Below are 15,911 nucleotides of genomic sequence, written 5' to 3'. Positions count from 1 at the left end.
AATGTACGTATAAATTATTAAATATTTCGTTTGAAGATTTTAAAATATTTATAAAGTACAATGAAAAATATATTTATTCATTTTTGTTGAAAGTTTTTTGGTATTTCGAAGATTCTTTGAAGTGAAAAAAGAGATGTGTATTAAAATGTTTAACAATTACTGAAACTAAATAAAACAAATTACAAGTTTTTTAATCAAATGAGTATTGTTTCGATATGTTATGTTGAAAATAAACGTAAATAAACGTAATTAAAAAATAAACAAAAAGCATAATAAATTTTAAAGACTTCAATTTTATTCATAAATTGTAGTTTATTATTCTTTTAATTATTTTTTATAAATATTCTAAAAACTTTGAAAAATTTTATAATTCCATAGCATTATTGAAATTTAAAACACTTTTACAATGTTTAAAAAAAACATAAATTTTAAATTTGTAAAAATGGGTAAAAAAGCTAATTTTCTCAAGGTAGACATTATAATTGACATTGAAGTATTAATTTATAATTAATTAATAGTATTAACATTGAAGGTTGACATTGAAATATTAATTCTGTGAATGTTCTTTATTGGTTTTTTTTTGTATTAATTACTTTACTTCTTATTTATTTATTTGTTTTGCATTACACTTGATTCCATCAAAGCATTTACAAAGCTTTCGGAGGCTAGTATATTCCTTTTCAGATTGTGGCAAAGCGAAGCAAAAATTCTCGCAGTTTCCGTTGTTTTCGACACATGGATTACGACTGTTATTAGTTTTAAAAATGTTAGGACTATGCACCGCGAAGTTCATCGACATATTACGATCGTAAGGAAAAATATCAACTTCCCCGAGATATTTGTTATTTGTTTTGTTGAATTGATAAATATTAGTATGGTTTTTCACATATATGACATCGTTATGTACCAAGAAACCGGTTACGTTGTGGATGATACTACTAGCATTTGCGATTTGTATGAGCTCTTGCCCTTTTAGATCAGTACTTAATATTGATGAATCGTTCACATTCAGAGCATAAATTCTATCTTCAGAGTAATCGAGCGATATGAATTTAAAGTCACTAAGTGCTGTCAAAACCTGCATTAAAAGTATTATTCACTTTGTTTATTTTTTCTAAAAGATTGAAAAATATCAATTTTGGAAGATTAATTTTATCATTAATTTAAGAATAAATGGTATTTTATTATTTTATTTTTACCCATGAGTGTATTTAATGTTAGATCTTACCATTGTGGTATCATTTGTAATATTAAATTATATAATTTGGTAATTTTTTTTTATTATTTAATTCTTAATTTCAAAAATTCATTAACAACAATAAAAAAACAATAAAAATTATATTCATATTTGTTAATAATATTCGATAAGATCTTTTACGGATATTAAATAATAATCTATTTAGATTTGTAAGATACCAATGACGTGCAAACTTATTTGATTAAATACTATTATATCAAATATACATACCGTCAAATTTCTTGCGTCTGCATTAAATCTAATTAAGCGATACTTTTGTATTTTATTATCGAAAGTAGAAACGAATAAGTACCCCTGATTCGGATGAATCATTAAGGAATCAATTTTTCCAAATTCCCACAACAATGATGTTGATTCTTCGATCCGCTTAGGATCATCCGTACGTGCCAACATCACCTTTAAGATGTAGTATGTCACGTTGCCCCGCCACTCAATTTCTGTATAGTAAAGATTTTTAGTAATCCAGTCAAGAGTCATGGGACCATAAAAAACACCTTTTTGATAAAGCAGCCGTTTACTTTCCGCCGTGTCAACGTTCACACGATAAATTGATTCCTTGCCACCATAATATAGTAATCTAAAGAATCATTACATATGCAAATATTGTTACACGAACGTTTGTTAATTCTTAGTCAATTAGACTTGAAGTAATATCGTTCTCGTATTTCCAAAATGTCTCTTAAGTAATTACTTTAATGAGATTGATACCTGGTTGTGGCATCGTAGGTAAAACCGGTCCGTTGATTGATTTTGAATTGCAGATTCGCTTTGAAGGGCGCGATTGCCTGGCACCTCGATAATTGTTCGTTTTTGAAGCACATACTATGTACTATTTGATTATCTTCGTAAATAAAGAATTCGTCGATACGTCTGCATCTCTTCGAATCGTTTGCTAAACTCCAGCCAATTTCACAAGCACAACCATCTCCCAAGCGAAGTTGTTGACAAACGCGGACCTCGCTCTCCAGATTATACCAAGCTGTCCGTTTCTGATTATCTGGTTCAACTGCTTTCAGTACTAGTACGCGAATACCAGGAAGACTCTCGTGCAATATGGAAATCGAACCGTTACGACAACCTCGAGCCTCTTTATAATCACATTTGTACACGCTTCCATCCACGAACGATGTACCAAAACTATCTTCACGAAGTTAGTTGTGATCGTTATATTACAATTATTGTTGTGTTATTTATATTAATGGATTTTAATACAATTATTTAGCTAATTATTATACTGTAACTCTTTATAGTTTTTATTAGTATTATTGATTTTATATAAAAATGACTATTGTATTTATTTGTAATAAGAATTTTTAAGGGAAATAGTATATGTAACAATAAAATCAATATATACATGTTATAAATGCATAAATTAATGATATTTTACGTTATGTCAAAGATTTTTCGAAACTCACAATAAGCTGCGTTTACCCAGAAGAGATGATTTCTTGTAATACTCATACTCAATACACCATTTTGAGGTTCTAACACCGTATTTAAAATATTTCCATTATAATCAATAGTAAAAATTTTCTTATGAATTCGAGAAGCCACAATAATTCTCTTATTGATACGATCCAATGTGATTTTGACGCCATGATTCTTAATCTTACAAGAATATGGATTGAGTAGTATCGATTTGGAACCGTCTATATTCATACGTAGTATCTAAAATATATATTAAAACTAAAATTATATAATTATAAAAACAATTGTCTTATGAATTGACTAATTAGTATTATATAATTTCATCCTGTGGACTGTATCAACAGCTACAATTATTTTTGCATTCAGCTACAATTCTTTTCTTACCTTTTCCTACACTTTCTTATCCTACCTTACCTTTTATAAAAATTATTCATTCACTTAATCATATGATTAAATGCATGAATTACATTGGTTAGTTTTCTATAACAATGTTCCAAGCTTACATGGCCATATCGATCGTCGAACAAGAAGACGTAACCCTGGTTTGAATCAAGCTCGATATGCGTCGGTTGAAAATATCTCGCACCTACGGCTAGAATAATAGGATGCTGGCCATCGAGGCCGAGGAGGCGCAAAGTATTGGTCGTTGCATCAAGAATGTAAAGGCGATCGCTGAGATAATCGACGGCGAAGGAAACAGGTTGCCAATTATCGTCACTGTAAACCCGAGTGACGTTCTTTAGCTGGTACAGCGAACATGAATAAACGATACCAGTTGATGTCGTCCAGAAGAGGAGGTTCATGGGATAGTGGTAGTCGACGGCCACGGCGTGCTCACCGTGCTGTAAACGGGAAACGATCCCAGATTCAAAGCTTGATACGTGCACGAGGCCTGAGTTTTCCTTGATGTAGAAGAGCCGTGGTGTTGAGTCATCTGTGATAACTGTGCATGCAATACCCTTTAAAGTCGTTCCAATTGATAGTTCGTAAAAAAACGATTAAACTTATAAAAAGGGAATCAAATATTTTTACATCGATCTTAAAGGATTTTGCTCAGCTACCATAAGTTTAACCGCTGAAGGCTATTTTATATTTAATTACAGACAAAGAATAATATACAGTAACGTAATGTAGAGTATATAAGTAAGAATAATGGAAAATAGAAAAATTTCTTTTTAAAATAAATTAAAGATGTATATGTAAAGGAAATTTATTAATTATTTACAATGTATTTTATATTATATAACGTATACAATGATATATTATACTTGGCTTAGTTAATTACATAAAAGTAAATAATTATTTGAAATAACTGTTTGAATTACTTTCTCCTATTTTATATTCGAATTCAATGTTTATTTTGATGTTATTTTGATCTTATATAAATATTCCATCTTGATAATATTTAAAAGACAATTTATTTGATGCAGTAACTTATTTCTTAAAAAGTCAGTTAAAATATTAACGTAAAATTAATGAATTAACTAATTGGAATAAATTAATTTTAATAATGCCAATAATATAAAATACACAATTTCAATATGTTTATTTGTGAAAAACAGTAACAATAAATAAAAACGTATTTTTCTTTTATTTAGAAATATCAAATTAATATTTTTAATATGCATACATCCTCTTTAATCATTTTAATCCTTTTTAATAATTCTAATAATAAATATTTTACTGAAACAACAGATCTGTAAATTAAAAAAAATATATTGTATAGGCTAAATAAAAAATCAACATAAATATTTACCTTTTTTATCTATCGAGTTAATCACAATCGCATTAGTATATATACACATCACTTCAAAAAATATAAAAAACTCCAAGTATTTTATCACCATGATGGATAATTTTCACTAACTTTTTCACTGGAAATTTTGTATTTTAGTTTAAAAAATTTTGCTCTAGCTTTGTGGAACAAAGAATGAATATTTCTCTAAATTTTACTAGTGTACGTACGCATGAATGGCAATAAAATAATAAAAGAAGTAAACCAGTGAAACAGGTTTTACATCATCCTTTTAATTTTTTTTTATTATACAAAAAAATCAAATACAGTTGATACGTTGAATTAAATTAACTTAGAAATTTAATATATTTAAAATGTTAATTTATATTTAATAATTTATATTTAATTACCGCAATAAATTTCTAATACACGAACAGGAGTTATTTACAAATATTTTGTTATTTGCAATGATAAATGTGAATTTAAAAATATTCATATTATAAAAGTCAAATAAAGGATATAAAATCACATAGAAATCAATTAGAACATACTTTTAATTAAAGCACGTAAACCTTAAGCATAGCCATTCAACTAGCTGTATTTAATAAGAGATTCAATATCTATTGATTAAAAATATATATCTATCTTATAGCTTATGATTGATCATAAATGTAAAAATCATAAAATTATTAATGAAATTATAAAGAGACATTAATATAATTTTTAATAAAGTTTAGTGTACATCATATACATTCATTACTATAAATAAACTTATTTTTTACATGGCAGGAAAAATTTTTAGGATTATATTAATTCATATAATAAATCATATTTAATTTTTTGCTATTTTACAATGACAATTATTATGCAGGCAGGATCCAAATAATCTTGGCAAACATTGAACATAAAGAGGTATTTACAAAGTATAAGGATCGTCTTTCTTCAATAACAATAATGCTGAAAATAACAGTAAATATTAACTAAATATGTAGCATTATAACTCAAAGTTTTACTCAAAATGTATAAATATGTAAATAAATTATGTAAACCATCTAATTTTTTTTTATTTTCCTCCAATTTTCTTTGATACTTGTTTAAGAATGATTTTTTTATCTTTTCAGCATATTCTTTTACCAATAATTCTTTTTCTATTTGTTCTTCTTGTAAAGCTTTCTTTTGTTCAAACCTAAACAAACAGAACAGTATAAATAGAAAAATATATTTCATTATAAAAATTTAATTTATTTACTTATTTAAAGATGTTGTAATTTTATTATTATGTATTTTCAATAAATTTTGTTCCTTAGTTTTTCGTAGTAAACAATCACGTTCGTGCCATTTATTAAGGGTATTCAATATTTTTTGTTCTTCTTTTTTTGCCATTATAGCGCGTTGATTTATAATATAATCTCTTTTTTTCTTTGATTCCATTTTTTTCCTTTGACTAATTTGATATCTCATTTCATTAATAGTTTCTACTCTTTGATCATTTTCTTTATCCTTTCGCAATATCTCTTTTAATTTATTTGTTTCTTTGAGTTTTAGTTCCTTTAATAAGTTTTCGCGTATTTCATCTTTTTTTAATCTTAAACAAAATAATATTAATTGAAATATTTTCTATTATTTCGTAAGCGAAATATAACATATAATATCTGCAGACAACAGTTTTTAATACATATATTTAGTATGTTTATTTACAATATCTATGAATTTACATTTACATGTAATGAAATGTCATATACACAAAAATGTTTGACTTAAAATAATTACCAATACTTCGTTATTAAAATATTAATATGTATCACTATACTTTAAATTTTGATGTAAAACCATATTTTTTAATGTTTTAATTTTCATTTATTGTAGAAGCTAAAAATATTAATAAAAAATAATATTTTTATTTTTTTTATTTTCAATTAATATATATCAATAAAACTTATATAAAAGTAGATGGAAGATCAATCGTTAATATTTTGTTATAAATATAAAAATAAAATCTGTATATTAATATTTTCAATTATTTAAAAAAAATGTACTTAGGCCTATTATTAAATGCACCTGATATATTGATTATTTTTAATAATTACCTTATCTTCAAAGATATAACGTAAAATAAAGAATTATATTTAACTGTAAATAATTAAAAGTTTATGGATTAAATATAAATCGATATAAAATGTAATTTTGTATAATTCTTAACACTTAGTATTTAGAACTTAATATACACTTATACAAATAAAACGTAATATAAGTATTTTTTACCTTTCAATTTTCTTCAAAGTTTGATTCTCAGCATAATTTAGTAACTTTTTTTCCCTCAAAATCTTATCCCTTTTTTCCAACACATTCCTAATTAACTTTCCGTGCATAACTCTTAAATAATTCCTATAATTGTTATATTCCTTTAAACTACATTTGACGTCCAACTGTGGTGTTATCAATCCCATCTAAAAGTATATTCATTTTTAATCATTTTAATTATTAGAAGTGAAGGTCATTGTGCAACCGAATTCATTTTAAATCATTTAATAAATTAAATCATAGTAAAAAAGTCTTCGAATAATCTTCACTATCATGATGATGTCACGGATGAAAACGACAGATCTGAGTATTCTTGATCAATTGATAGATATACCTTGATCAATGCATCTTGAACATGGGGCGAGGTGCGAAAATAATGAGCGAGATGGGCATCATGCATACCCTCATAGGGTAATTGTATCTCATTATTGTACGGATCGCTCATATCGAAGGGCTGGAACCCATTGAATCGAATTCGGAGCGACTCACCGAGTTTACTGCGTGTAAACGTGTACATATTCTCCTGCAGACCCGGGATCATCGGAATCTTAGATTCCAGGGGTAAATGTTTCCATTTTGGGAGGCCAAAATTTGGTATGCTGCCCTTCACTTTCGGCACCGCTTCTTTCAGTTTATTCAAGTACCTTGTTGCGATGTCGTCATTGTAAAATATATTATTTGAATAACACTCGTAAGTTTAATAGAATAATATTGAAAACTCCAATTAAAAATGAACTATACATGCAAATATCTTTTTACCTTCATTAATTTATTTTAATATATAATACATCTTTCAATTATAAATACAGTTAACTTTAAGATACAATATTTTGCTATTAGAATAGTCATTACAAGTTATTTCTATTTATTTCTATTATTTTTACTTAATGTATACTTAATCACGAAAATAAAAACATATACAAGCTATCAAATTTTTTATAAAATACAATAAGAGAAATAATATTATAAAAAAAGTTATTTGGAGTTTGAATTAAAAAAATAATATAAAATATTATTTTACCTTTACAAACTCTTCATAAAAATTATATAAGAAAATTTTATGTTACTTTAAAATTTTTAAATAATTAAAGGCAAAATTCCGTGCTTTTAATATTATGTTAGTATAAACAAATTTTTATATAAATAATACAAAAATAATTATCTAAAAATTAGCGGTATATCTAAACTTTTATGAGTGTTTTGAAATATGAAACATAAACATATGGATGAAAATAAAATTTAATGAATAAAATATATTATAATTAATATTTGATCTATAAAGAATACTTATCCCTTATAATGAAAGCATAAGAAGTAATTTTATTAATATAATACTTTAGATATAAACAAAGTGTAATCATTCAAAATAATTAAAAATATTTTACTTTAATTGCTTAAAAATAATTGAAAAAAGGTGGAATAAATACTTTTAGTTATAATTATAACAATATTAAAAATCATTCTTTATAACAATTAAATTTCAATGCAATTAAATTGTTATTTCAGTTATAGATTAAACTAAATATCTTTTACTCATATAATTAGTGATAGTAATAATATAATTTATCTATATTTTTTTATTAGAATCTAATATAATTTCGAAAAACTTACGTAGATTTCTTTAGAGTTATTAAATCTAAAGCGATAGATTTATCGTCACTCATTTTTATCTATGCTTTTAAATATTTTTTTTTTTTTAATTACTAATTTAACCAATAATTTGACGTATTTATACAGAAAAAATCGAAAAAACAAAAGAAATTTTAGTCAGATATTTTTTTCCAAAATGCTTTTGTATTATGAAAATTATAATTTTCAACCTCATGCTTAAATCAAAGCATGATTTTAAATATATTATATATTTATTTAGAAATTAAATTGTTTGAGAAAAATGCATTTATATTTCATAACTTGTGAATCATTTCGTAATTATAAAATTATTTATCCTAATTGTAAACATATAAAAGATACGTTTATAAAATTTGAGTATGAGATTGAATTACGAAAAGGATTAATTATAGATATTTCTTCACAAATTTATTATTTACTATAAAATACGAAAAGATTTATAAATATAAGGTATAAAATAAAATATAAATACAAGTTTATTCAAAAAATTTGAAAAAATTTTACTTACGAATTAAAAATAGTTTGATAACTGTAGTTAATCAATTTTCAGCAATATTTCAGTTGTTAATAGAAATATAAGAATCTGCACAATGGGATTAAAAAATTTGTTAATTATAAAGTATATATACAGTATTTACATAATATTATAATACATATAAATTCTACATTATAAATTAATTGTCAAATTCATGTCTACATATATAAATGTAATTAGTTTACTCTGCAATAATTTCTACTAAAATTTGAAATTTTAAATCATTTCATACATATAAATTCAATTTTTATACATCCAAAAATAGTTTTCAAATACTAATAATTATTAATAACAAATACCAAAGCGAATAAGTAATTTATTTTCTGAGTATTCTTATTGATAGAAGATGTAAATTTTTATATAAAATATGTTTTTCTTTAATAAATTAAATATTCTTTTATTAGTTGATAACTAATCAAGTTTATACCATCGATGCAATCTACATGTTTAAATCTAAGTACATATATACTTGAAATTCTTGGTAATCCTAATATCAAACATATATCTTTTATTTTGAAAAAAACATGTGGAAGTTCTTCTAAATATATAAATAAGGATGAGAAAAGACGAGAAGGAGAGAAGATGTATAAAAATAAAAAAAGAGCGAATACTTAAAATAATAAAAACAACGACCAACATCCGTTTTATATTAAATTCATCAACTAATAAATTTAATGTAATATCATAAAAACAACGTAAAATAATATAATAGTTTAATACATACGTTTTAAAATAATTAATACGTTGACATACTATAAATCAAATGACTAAATTCAATTTAACAAAAACCGTTTTTTTTTGTTCCATAAATTCTCGGAATTTTATGGAAACAATTTGTCTAAAGTAGTAAAATATCGAATGAAATGTGTATTATTTATATATTTGAAAAAAAGTATAAATAGAAATTTCATTTTATGTTATATTTAGATATATAATGATAAAAGAAAATTTAAAAAGAAAAACTTGAATATACATAAATATATACAATTCATAGGATTTGAATTCTTGAAGTTAAATTGAAAAGATTTGTCTAAAGTACCAAAAAGAATTTAAAATATATCTTTCCTCTGAAACATATATATATTAAAAAAAATAATAAATATATATAAAAATAGAATATCTAAATATAAAATAAATCTTAATATAAAGTAAATAACAATAGAAATCAAATATACACGATTTCAAATATACTGTAGGTATTATTTTTAATAAGTTAAATTTTTCAGCAATAAGTGGGTTAAAGTTGTGCTTTTGTAAATATTGAAAAAATGTATTTTGAAGAAGATTTAATGAGTGAGCAATTATTAAATCTAGATTTTAATGAATTTATTACAAAAATTAACACCAAGTATATAGGAAAAAATTCCAAGATTTCTACAAAAGTAAGGCAAAAAGGAAATCAACTTTATATCAGAAAAAGTCACAATGCTGAGATACATAAAGAAATTTTCAATTTATATTCTATGAGTGTTACTTTTGCTATAGACGCATCAGAAGAATTGGCTTTAGCATATGGTAACAGATCAGCTTTTCTATTACATTTAGGAAAATATAAAGAAAGTCTTGAAGATTTGGATAAAGCACTTAACATCACCATGTCTAATATTTTAAAAGTTAAGTTATATTGTCGCAGAGTCGAGTGCTTAATTTTATTAGGCTTATCTGGTAAACAAATTGCATTTAAAGAAGCTATTAAATATTTTAACAAAATTGAAAATAAAAATGAAAAGGAATCTCTTCATAATAACATTAATAAAACAAAACATATATTAGACTGCAATAAAGTTAATGTTGTATCAAAAAAGGAAGATAAGAAAAATCCACTTATTGAAAAACTTTTAGAAAAAGAAAAGGATATTTTTAGCAATATTGATATAAATTATTCTGAAAAATATGGCAGATATTTAGTTACTACTAAAGAATATAAACCAGGACAAATAATTTATGTAGAAACACCTTATGTAGCTTGTTCAAATAATAAAAATCCATATATTTATTGTTGTCATTGTTTGGCTATAGCATGGGCAGGAATTCCATGCAAGTATTGTAATTGGTGCATTTTTTGCTCTGTAAAATGTAGAGTGGAAGCTTGGAAAACATATCATAATATTGAATGCTCTGTTTTTCCATATATTAAAAAATTCTCTAAGAATTTTGTACAAAGTTTTCAACTTAGTGTAAAAGTAATGTTGATGGGAATGAAAGAATTTGATACTATTGACAAATTTAAATCAGAAATAGAATATATTGATAAATATAATGGTAAAGTAATTTTATATATCTTTTTTGTATTTTATTAACTGAATATTTTATAAATTAGTTGTAAATATAAATTATTACTATTTATAAAGTAGAGTATTAATCATTTCAATAAATATTTTACTTAAAATTAATTTTCAGATAAGCGTACTAAAGGTTTTTTGAATGATGAAGTATTTGTAAATACTAAATTTAGAAGCATTTACAGTTTATCAAATAATATATCTAAGCAACAATTTAAAACTAATGTTCAAAATACAGCCATAGCTTTGGCTTGTATAATTAAATATACATCCTTTTTTAAATTTAATTTTGTAACAAACCAAGAACTTAAAAGTTTAATTAAAAATTCAGAAGTTGTTTTTATTGGAACGCTACTGTTAAAACTTATTAATATTACTTGTAATAATAGGCATATTGTAAGTACAATATTAAAACTATTATTTTAAAAAACAATTATTTTAAATTTAATTAATCTTATAAAAAAGAAAATATCTTACATTTCTTTTATAGATTTTTAATTCATTACAAGCCTGCAATAAAAATTCACAACCATTGAGGTGTGCAATAGCTCAATGTTGTAGTAAAGGAATATGTTTGGCACCAGTTAGTAGTTTAATTAATAACAGTTGTATTCCTAATGTAAAAAGATGTTTTACAGAGGATCACAAGATAATAATTTATGCTGTAGAGACTATTCCACAAAATTCTCAAGTAAATATCAAATGATAAGCCATATATGTATGATTGTTTTTCTAAATCATACATACGCATGTTAATATTTTATGAAAATTATTTTGATAAATTTTGAAAAATATTTCAATTTAAGTTTTTAATTTATTATCATCTCTTTGTATATTTCAATTACTGACTTTATTTACTGGTAAATAAATCTCTTTGAATTTTAATATAATTTAATAAAAAATTATTCATTTTTTTAGATATTTGATAGTTATTTATGTAATTTCTATGATGTACCAAATATATATAGAAATACTTTATTCGAACAATATTTTTATTTTACTTGCAACTGTGTAGCTTGTGAAAGAAATTGGCCTCCACTTTTAAATTTTATACAAATTGAGGTAAGTTTAATATTTAAATATAAATATTTTGTATTATTAAAATATTTATTAAATTAACTAATACACAAGTATTATAATACAGTAATATTCATTTTTTATAGCAAAAATTTATTAATACTTCAAGAAGTTTTTTAGAAACTAAGTTCATTGAGGAAAATAAAGAATTATTAACATTAATTCATAAAAAAGATGCTAAATTTAATGAAAATATCATACAAGATTTGGTGAAAGCAATTGAAAAAGCATCAAAAATTTTACCCCAACCTTGTTCCATAAAATGTATATTGACGTTTTCTTTGCAGATGGTTTTTGAAAAGCTCTATGGTTATAATACTCAAATATTTGATAATTGTCAAAGTCGTATTAAACCTTAACTGTTTGATAATTCATTCAATTTGATATTTTAATTCTTTTTTAATTAAATAAATAAAATTTATAAAAAATTTTAAACCATACACATTTAATTATATTTGAGCTATTTTATTGTAATTTAGGAATAATCTTAATTATGAATTAGTTCTTGATACCATGTATACATTATTAACAAAGCTTTTATAATAAATTATATTTTATTATAATTTCTATTTAATTGTTGAAATTAACATTGGAACAATTATTCATAAATTAAATTTCTAAATTAGTTTTGGAACTTTTTATTTATGTCTATCAAAATAAGTAATTTAAAGAGCAAATTAAATTTGCGTAATTTTATGATAATAATTTAAACAACTATATTATATCTTCTCTTTGAATATTTATTATCAAATTACATAGAAGAAATGACGCATACTATTTAATCGTAAACGTACAAAATACAATGGTCATTAATAATTTAAAATAAAAATAATTTTCAATTAGTTTCATATAATTATGTAAATATAATCGACGTAAGAAGACAATGCTGTCTCATCTCACTCAATAGCAACGTTTATAGTTATATGAAACATAACTACGTGATATATTTCATCTCATCGCAAAACAATTATCAAATCTTTTGGTAAAGAATGTTCATTTTATAATTTACATATTAAAAATATCTATATTTGGAATCTCAGGTCAATCGATGAAACATATGTAATAGCTGTAATTAGAATAATTATCAACATCGAATTCTTTGAAAAACATAATCAACGCAAAGCACAAGGTACAGGAATTATTGCATAACCCTAATGAGTTATAATTCAACTACAAACTGCTTTTTAATTATTGTTTTATAAGAGTGTGAGTTTATAAATAGCTGCAGAATAAAATACAAAATAAGGATCGTCTTTTCCTAGTTATCGATTTAAAGTATAATTGTACGTTGTTATTTACAATAGTTCACTAATTCTAGAAACAATGACGTATTAATATAATCTATTAAATGATAAAAATATTATATATGCTAGAACTAGTTATTGTTATGAATCGAAAATTACCTAAGGATAATTTGATTTTCATTTAATCATTGCTGACCATTCCAATATTTATAATTGTATAGTATAATGCTTTTCGTACAATATATTCACAAGTTTAAGATTAAACTGATTATTGTCCCTAAGGACTATTTTAACACGATATTTTTTATGAATAATACTCAAGCATGAAATGAAAAACAAACGCTGTTTACATAAATGTATCCTATAAAAGATACACGTGTTCACGCAGTGTAGAAATTTTAAAGTGTATATTTTATTCTTATCCATTAGCAGTTAGATTTTTAATTTGAAACCGGGTTACCTTATTATTTTATTTATCCAAAATAATCTACACATGCTTTAACTATTTATTGTAGTGATTTATACACTAACGATGAAGCTTTCGATATTATGAGAAGCTTTAACATATTTACTTAACCACACACGCAATTAAAACAGTGGTAAGAATTTTCTTTAAAAAAAAGAAAAAAAAATTAAATTAAAAAAATATTTACAACGGGGACCCGTTACACCCCAACTTAAGCGCCATTCGAATTCGTAATTTTGCTTTTTGCGTATTCCTCGAGTTCTGCGTCTAGCTCCTCGGCTGTCGGCAATTGTTTCTTTGCGGGACGGCTGCCTCTAATGCCGCGTTTTCCAGAGGCACCCCGGCCACGGAAACCACTAAGCAAAACTCCGTTGCGGTTTGTGCCTCGTGAATTAAAACTACCACTTGGGCGGGAAACCTTGCGACTTTCATAGATTGACTTCGTTCCAGGTATTTCCGAAGTCGCGAGTTGTATGTTCATTTCGCGGCCGTCTAGAGGAACGCCATTGTACTGTGTCATCGCCTGCAAATAAACAATTTCAATTATAACATATTCTATCTATTTTGTTCTTATACAAATGTAGTTATAATTTATATTCACTGTTTTATTGGTCGACCATGAAACCACAGCGTTTAAAAATTATAAAGACTAGACTCTCAATGTAGAGTTCTAAGTAACGAATAATAAAATTTACCTCCCTTTACGAAACTTCAAGACAATTCGAAAAGATCACTCACTTTGATAGCATCCGCTCGCCTTTCGAAAATGAGGTCAGCCGAGCCGAGGGACCTTCCGGATCTGTCGTAGTGTACACCCGCGGACTTGAGCGGACCAAACTCACTGAATAGCTCGAGTATATCCGAATCGGTAACACCGAAGTCAAGATTTGACACGATAAGCTTCGTAATGTCCGAGTTGTTACCATACTTGCGCAGCGGACCGCTACCTCCGAGGAAGGATTCAACGCGTTTCGGGCCGCTGACGCTTCGTTTTCTGTCGAAACTTGATCGATTTCTAGAAATACCTCCGCGACCCCAACCCCGGATCACTCCGACACCTGGTCTCCGGCTTCCACGAGATGACCCAGATCGTCTTGATCCACCGCGTCTGCCAACACCTCTTATCCTCTTGCTCTTGTTCTGCTTGATTATCTCATCCAAACTCATTTCCATTTTCACGAGGGTTGAGGCTCACTTACCGGGCTAGGACTATCTGAATCTATTTTGAAATTTACTAGGAATTGGCTGTGTCCTGGGAACAGAAAGAGACTTTGATCACAAGAATGAATAGCCTAAAAAATTTATTATACATTGCTAATAATTTGCCAGATCATATTCATGTATTCTTTCATATTTTAATATAATAAAGGTGTTCATTAGTTGTTGGTATTACAAATTTATAATTTGATCGAAGATTATGTACAATTTATCGGATTCACAAAAATTACACATTTATAATTTTATAATTTAATAATAAGAAGCAAATAAACCATTTGCGTGAATTGTGTTTGACACTCTTAACCGCTATGTCGCAAATGGTTTGATTACCATTAATAAATTTATCTTTTTATGGAAACGCTATTCGTACCTACAGTTGATTACAATTTTAATTTCCTTCGAAACCATGAACAAGTAGGATCATAGGTTCATATCATGAACAAGTTAGGCAAAGAATACTCTATTCCATTACATGCGAAATTTACTGTTCTAGTAATCTCACATATCTTAATCATCTTTATCTTGTCGGTGAGACTTTGTAAACATGAAAATACATCTTTCATTAATTTTCCTGTTACTCACAAACTTTGAATAAAGCCATATTTACTTAATAATGCTCTGACACCTATTATGCAGATGTAAACGGTATATATCCAAGAAAATTCTGCTTCAGTACAGCACCTGGAAATAATATATCGATAGACAATGGAGTCAGTTATCCGTTTTGTACCTACACGA

At 25.4% G+C, this 15,911-nt stretch overlaps 5 protein-coding genes across 7 annotated transcripts in view; 2 read left to right on the top strand and 3 right to left on the bottom strand.

Moving 5' to 3' along the window:
* Nucleotides 1-569: 569 nt before the first annotated feature.
* LOC105362732 (low-density lipoprotein receptor-related protein 2-like) lies at nucleotides 570-4,633 on the bottom strand. 2 transcript variants are annotated; one of them, XM_011500229.1, is made up of 7 exons: nucleotides 4,443-4,633; nucleotides 3,190-3,629; nucleotides 2,674-2,926; nucleotides 1,967-2,399; nucleotides 1,753-1,835; nucleotides 1,469-1,695; nucleotides 570-1,078 (listed from the first exon to the last, which is right to left on the bottom strand). In XM_011500229.1, exons 1-7 carry the CDS (start codon nucleotides 4,531-4,533, stop codon nucleotides 602-604), a joined length of 2,004 nt encoding a protein of 667 aa, XP_011498531.1. In that variant the 5' UTR covers nucleotides 4,534-4,633; the 3' UTR covers nucleotides 570-601. The 2 variants fall into 2 exon arrangements, with proteins under 2 accessions (XP_011498531.1, XP_011498524.1); XM_011500222.1 differs by having other exon boundaries at nucleotides 1,469-1,835.
* Nucleotides 4,634-5,337: 704 nt separating this feature from the next.
* On the bottom strand, nucleotides 5,338-8,386 carry LOC105366275 (fibrous sheath-interacting protein 2-like). Its single transcript, XM_011504662.1, has 6 exons — nucleotides 8,334-8,386; nucleotides 7,057-7,366; nucleotides 6,684-6,868; nucleotides 5,691-6,006; nucleotides 5,477-5,594; nucleotides 5,338-5,378 (listed from the first exon to the last, which is right to left on the bottom strand). The coding sequence occupies exons 1-6, from the start codon at nucleotides 8,384-8,386 to the stop codon at nucleotides 5,338-5,340; spliced, it is 1,023 nt and encodes a 340-aa protein (XP_011502964.1).
* A 1,768-nt stretch (nucleotides 8,387-10,154) lies between these two features.
* On the top strand, nucleotides 10,155-11,874 carry LOC105366265 (SET and MYND domain-containing protein 4-like). The gene is made up of 4 exons (XM_011504650.1): nucleotides 10,155-10,551; nucleotides 10,651-11,148; nucleotides 11,287-11,564; nucleotides 11,659-11,874. Exons 1-4 carry the CDS (start codon nucleotides 10,155-10,157, stop codon nucleotides 11,872-11,874), a joined length of 1,389 nt encoding a protein of 462 aa, XP_011502952.1.
* A 10-nt stretch (nucleotides 11,875-11,884) lies between these two features.
* On the top strand, nucleotides 11,885-12,604 carry LOC105366257 (uncharacterized). The gene is made up of 3 exons (XM_011504638.1): nucleotides 11,885-11,919; nucleotides 12,098-12,230; nucleotides 12,332-12,604. The coding sequence occupies exons 1-3, from the start codon at nucleotides 11,885-11,887 to the stop codon at nucleotides 12,602-12,604; spliced, it is 441 nt and encodes a 146-aa protein (XP_011502940.1).
* Nucleotides 12,605-13,947: 1,343 nt separating this feature from the next.
* The window catches only part of LOC105362714 (THO complex subunit 4-like), a 4,875-nt gene continuing 2,911 nt past the window's right edge, over nucleotides 13,948-15,911 (bottom strand). Inside the window, exons 1-3 of one of the 2 annotated variants that reach the window (XM_011500203.1) lie at nucleotides 15,756-15,905; nucleotides 14,694-15,207; nucleotides 13,948-14,478 (exon numbers count right to left, since the gene is read on the bottom strand). In XM_011500203.1, coding sequence (XP_011498505.1) covers nucleotides 14,167-14,478; nucleotides 14,694-15,128 — 747 coding nt within the window. In that variant the 5' untranslated portion in view covers nucleotides 15,129-15,207; nucleotides 15,756-15,905 and the 3' untranslated portion in view covers nucleotides 13,948-14,166. Of the gene's footprint in view, nucleotides 14,479-14,693; nucleotides 15,208-15,755; nucleotides 15,906-15,911 lie in introns of those variants that run through there. The other variant, XM_011500211.1, reaches the window with a different exon arrangement.

The sequence above is a fragment of the Ceratosolen solmsi genome, unplaced genomic scaffold, assembly GCF_000503995.2.
Source record: "Ceratosolen solmsi marchali unplaced genomic scaffold, CerSol_1.0 scaffold10, whole genome shotgun sequence".
Lineage (NCBI taxonomy): Eukaryota > Metazoa > Arthropoda > Insecta > Hymenoptera > Agaonidae > Ceratosolen > Ceratosolen solmsi.
Note: the sequence above shows the minus strand (reverse complement) of the source record. Positions and strands in the feature narration are given on the sequence as shown.

Bases quoted from the DNA above. Each gene is read 5' to 3' on its own strand.
- LOC105362732 (XM_011500222.1), bottom strand. From the start codon at position 4,533: ATGGTGATAAAATACTTGGAGTTTTTTATATTTTTTGAAGTGATGTGT. The intron at 2,400-2,673 runs GTGAGTTTCGAA...AACTTCGTGAAG, and splicing joins CTGGGTAAACGCAGCTTATT to ATAGTTTTGGTACATCGTTC. The intron at 1,079-1,468 runs GTATGTATATTT...CTTTTAATGCAG, and splicing joins CAGACGCAAGAAATTTGACG to GTTTTGACAGCACTTAGTGA.
- LOC105366275 (XM_011504662.1), bottom strand. From the start codon at position 8,386: ATGAGTGACGATAAATCTATCGCTTTAGATTTAATAACTCTAAAGAAA. The intron at 6,869-7,056 runs GTATATCTATCA...ATATACTTTTAG, and splicing joins TTCAAGATGCATTGATCAAG to ATGGGATTGATAACACCACA. The intron at 5,595-5,690 runs ATTACAACATCT...TTTGAACAAAAG, and splicing joins TGAAAATACATAATAATAAA to AAAGCTTTACAAGAAGAACA.
- LOC105366265 (XM_011504650.1), top strand. From the start codon at position 10,155: ATGTATTTTGAAGAAGATTTAATGAGTGAGCAATTATTAAATCTAGAT. The intron at 10,552-10,650 runs GTAAACAAATTG...ATAAAACAAAAC, and splicing joins AATTTTATTAGGCTTATCTG to ATATATTAGACTGCAATAAA. The intron at 11,565-11,658 runs GTAAGTACAATA...TTTCTTTTATAG, and splicing joins CTTGTAATAATAGGCATATT to ATTTTTAATTCATTACAAGC.
- LOC105366257 (XM_011504638.1), top strand. From the start codon at position 11,885: ATGTATGATTGTTTTTCTAAATCATACATACGCAT. The intron at 11,920-12,097 runs GTTAATATTTTA...GATATTTGATAG, and splicing joins TCTAAATCATACATACGCAT to TTATTTATGTAATTTCTATG. The intron at 12,231-12,331 runs GTAAGTTTAATA...CATTTTTTATAG, and splicing joins TAAATTTTATACAAATTGAG to CAAAAATTTATTAATACTTC.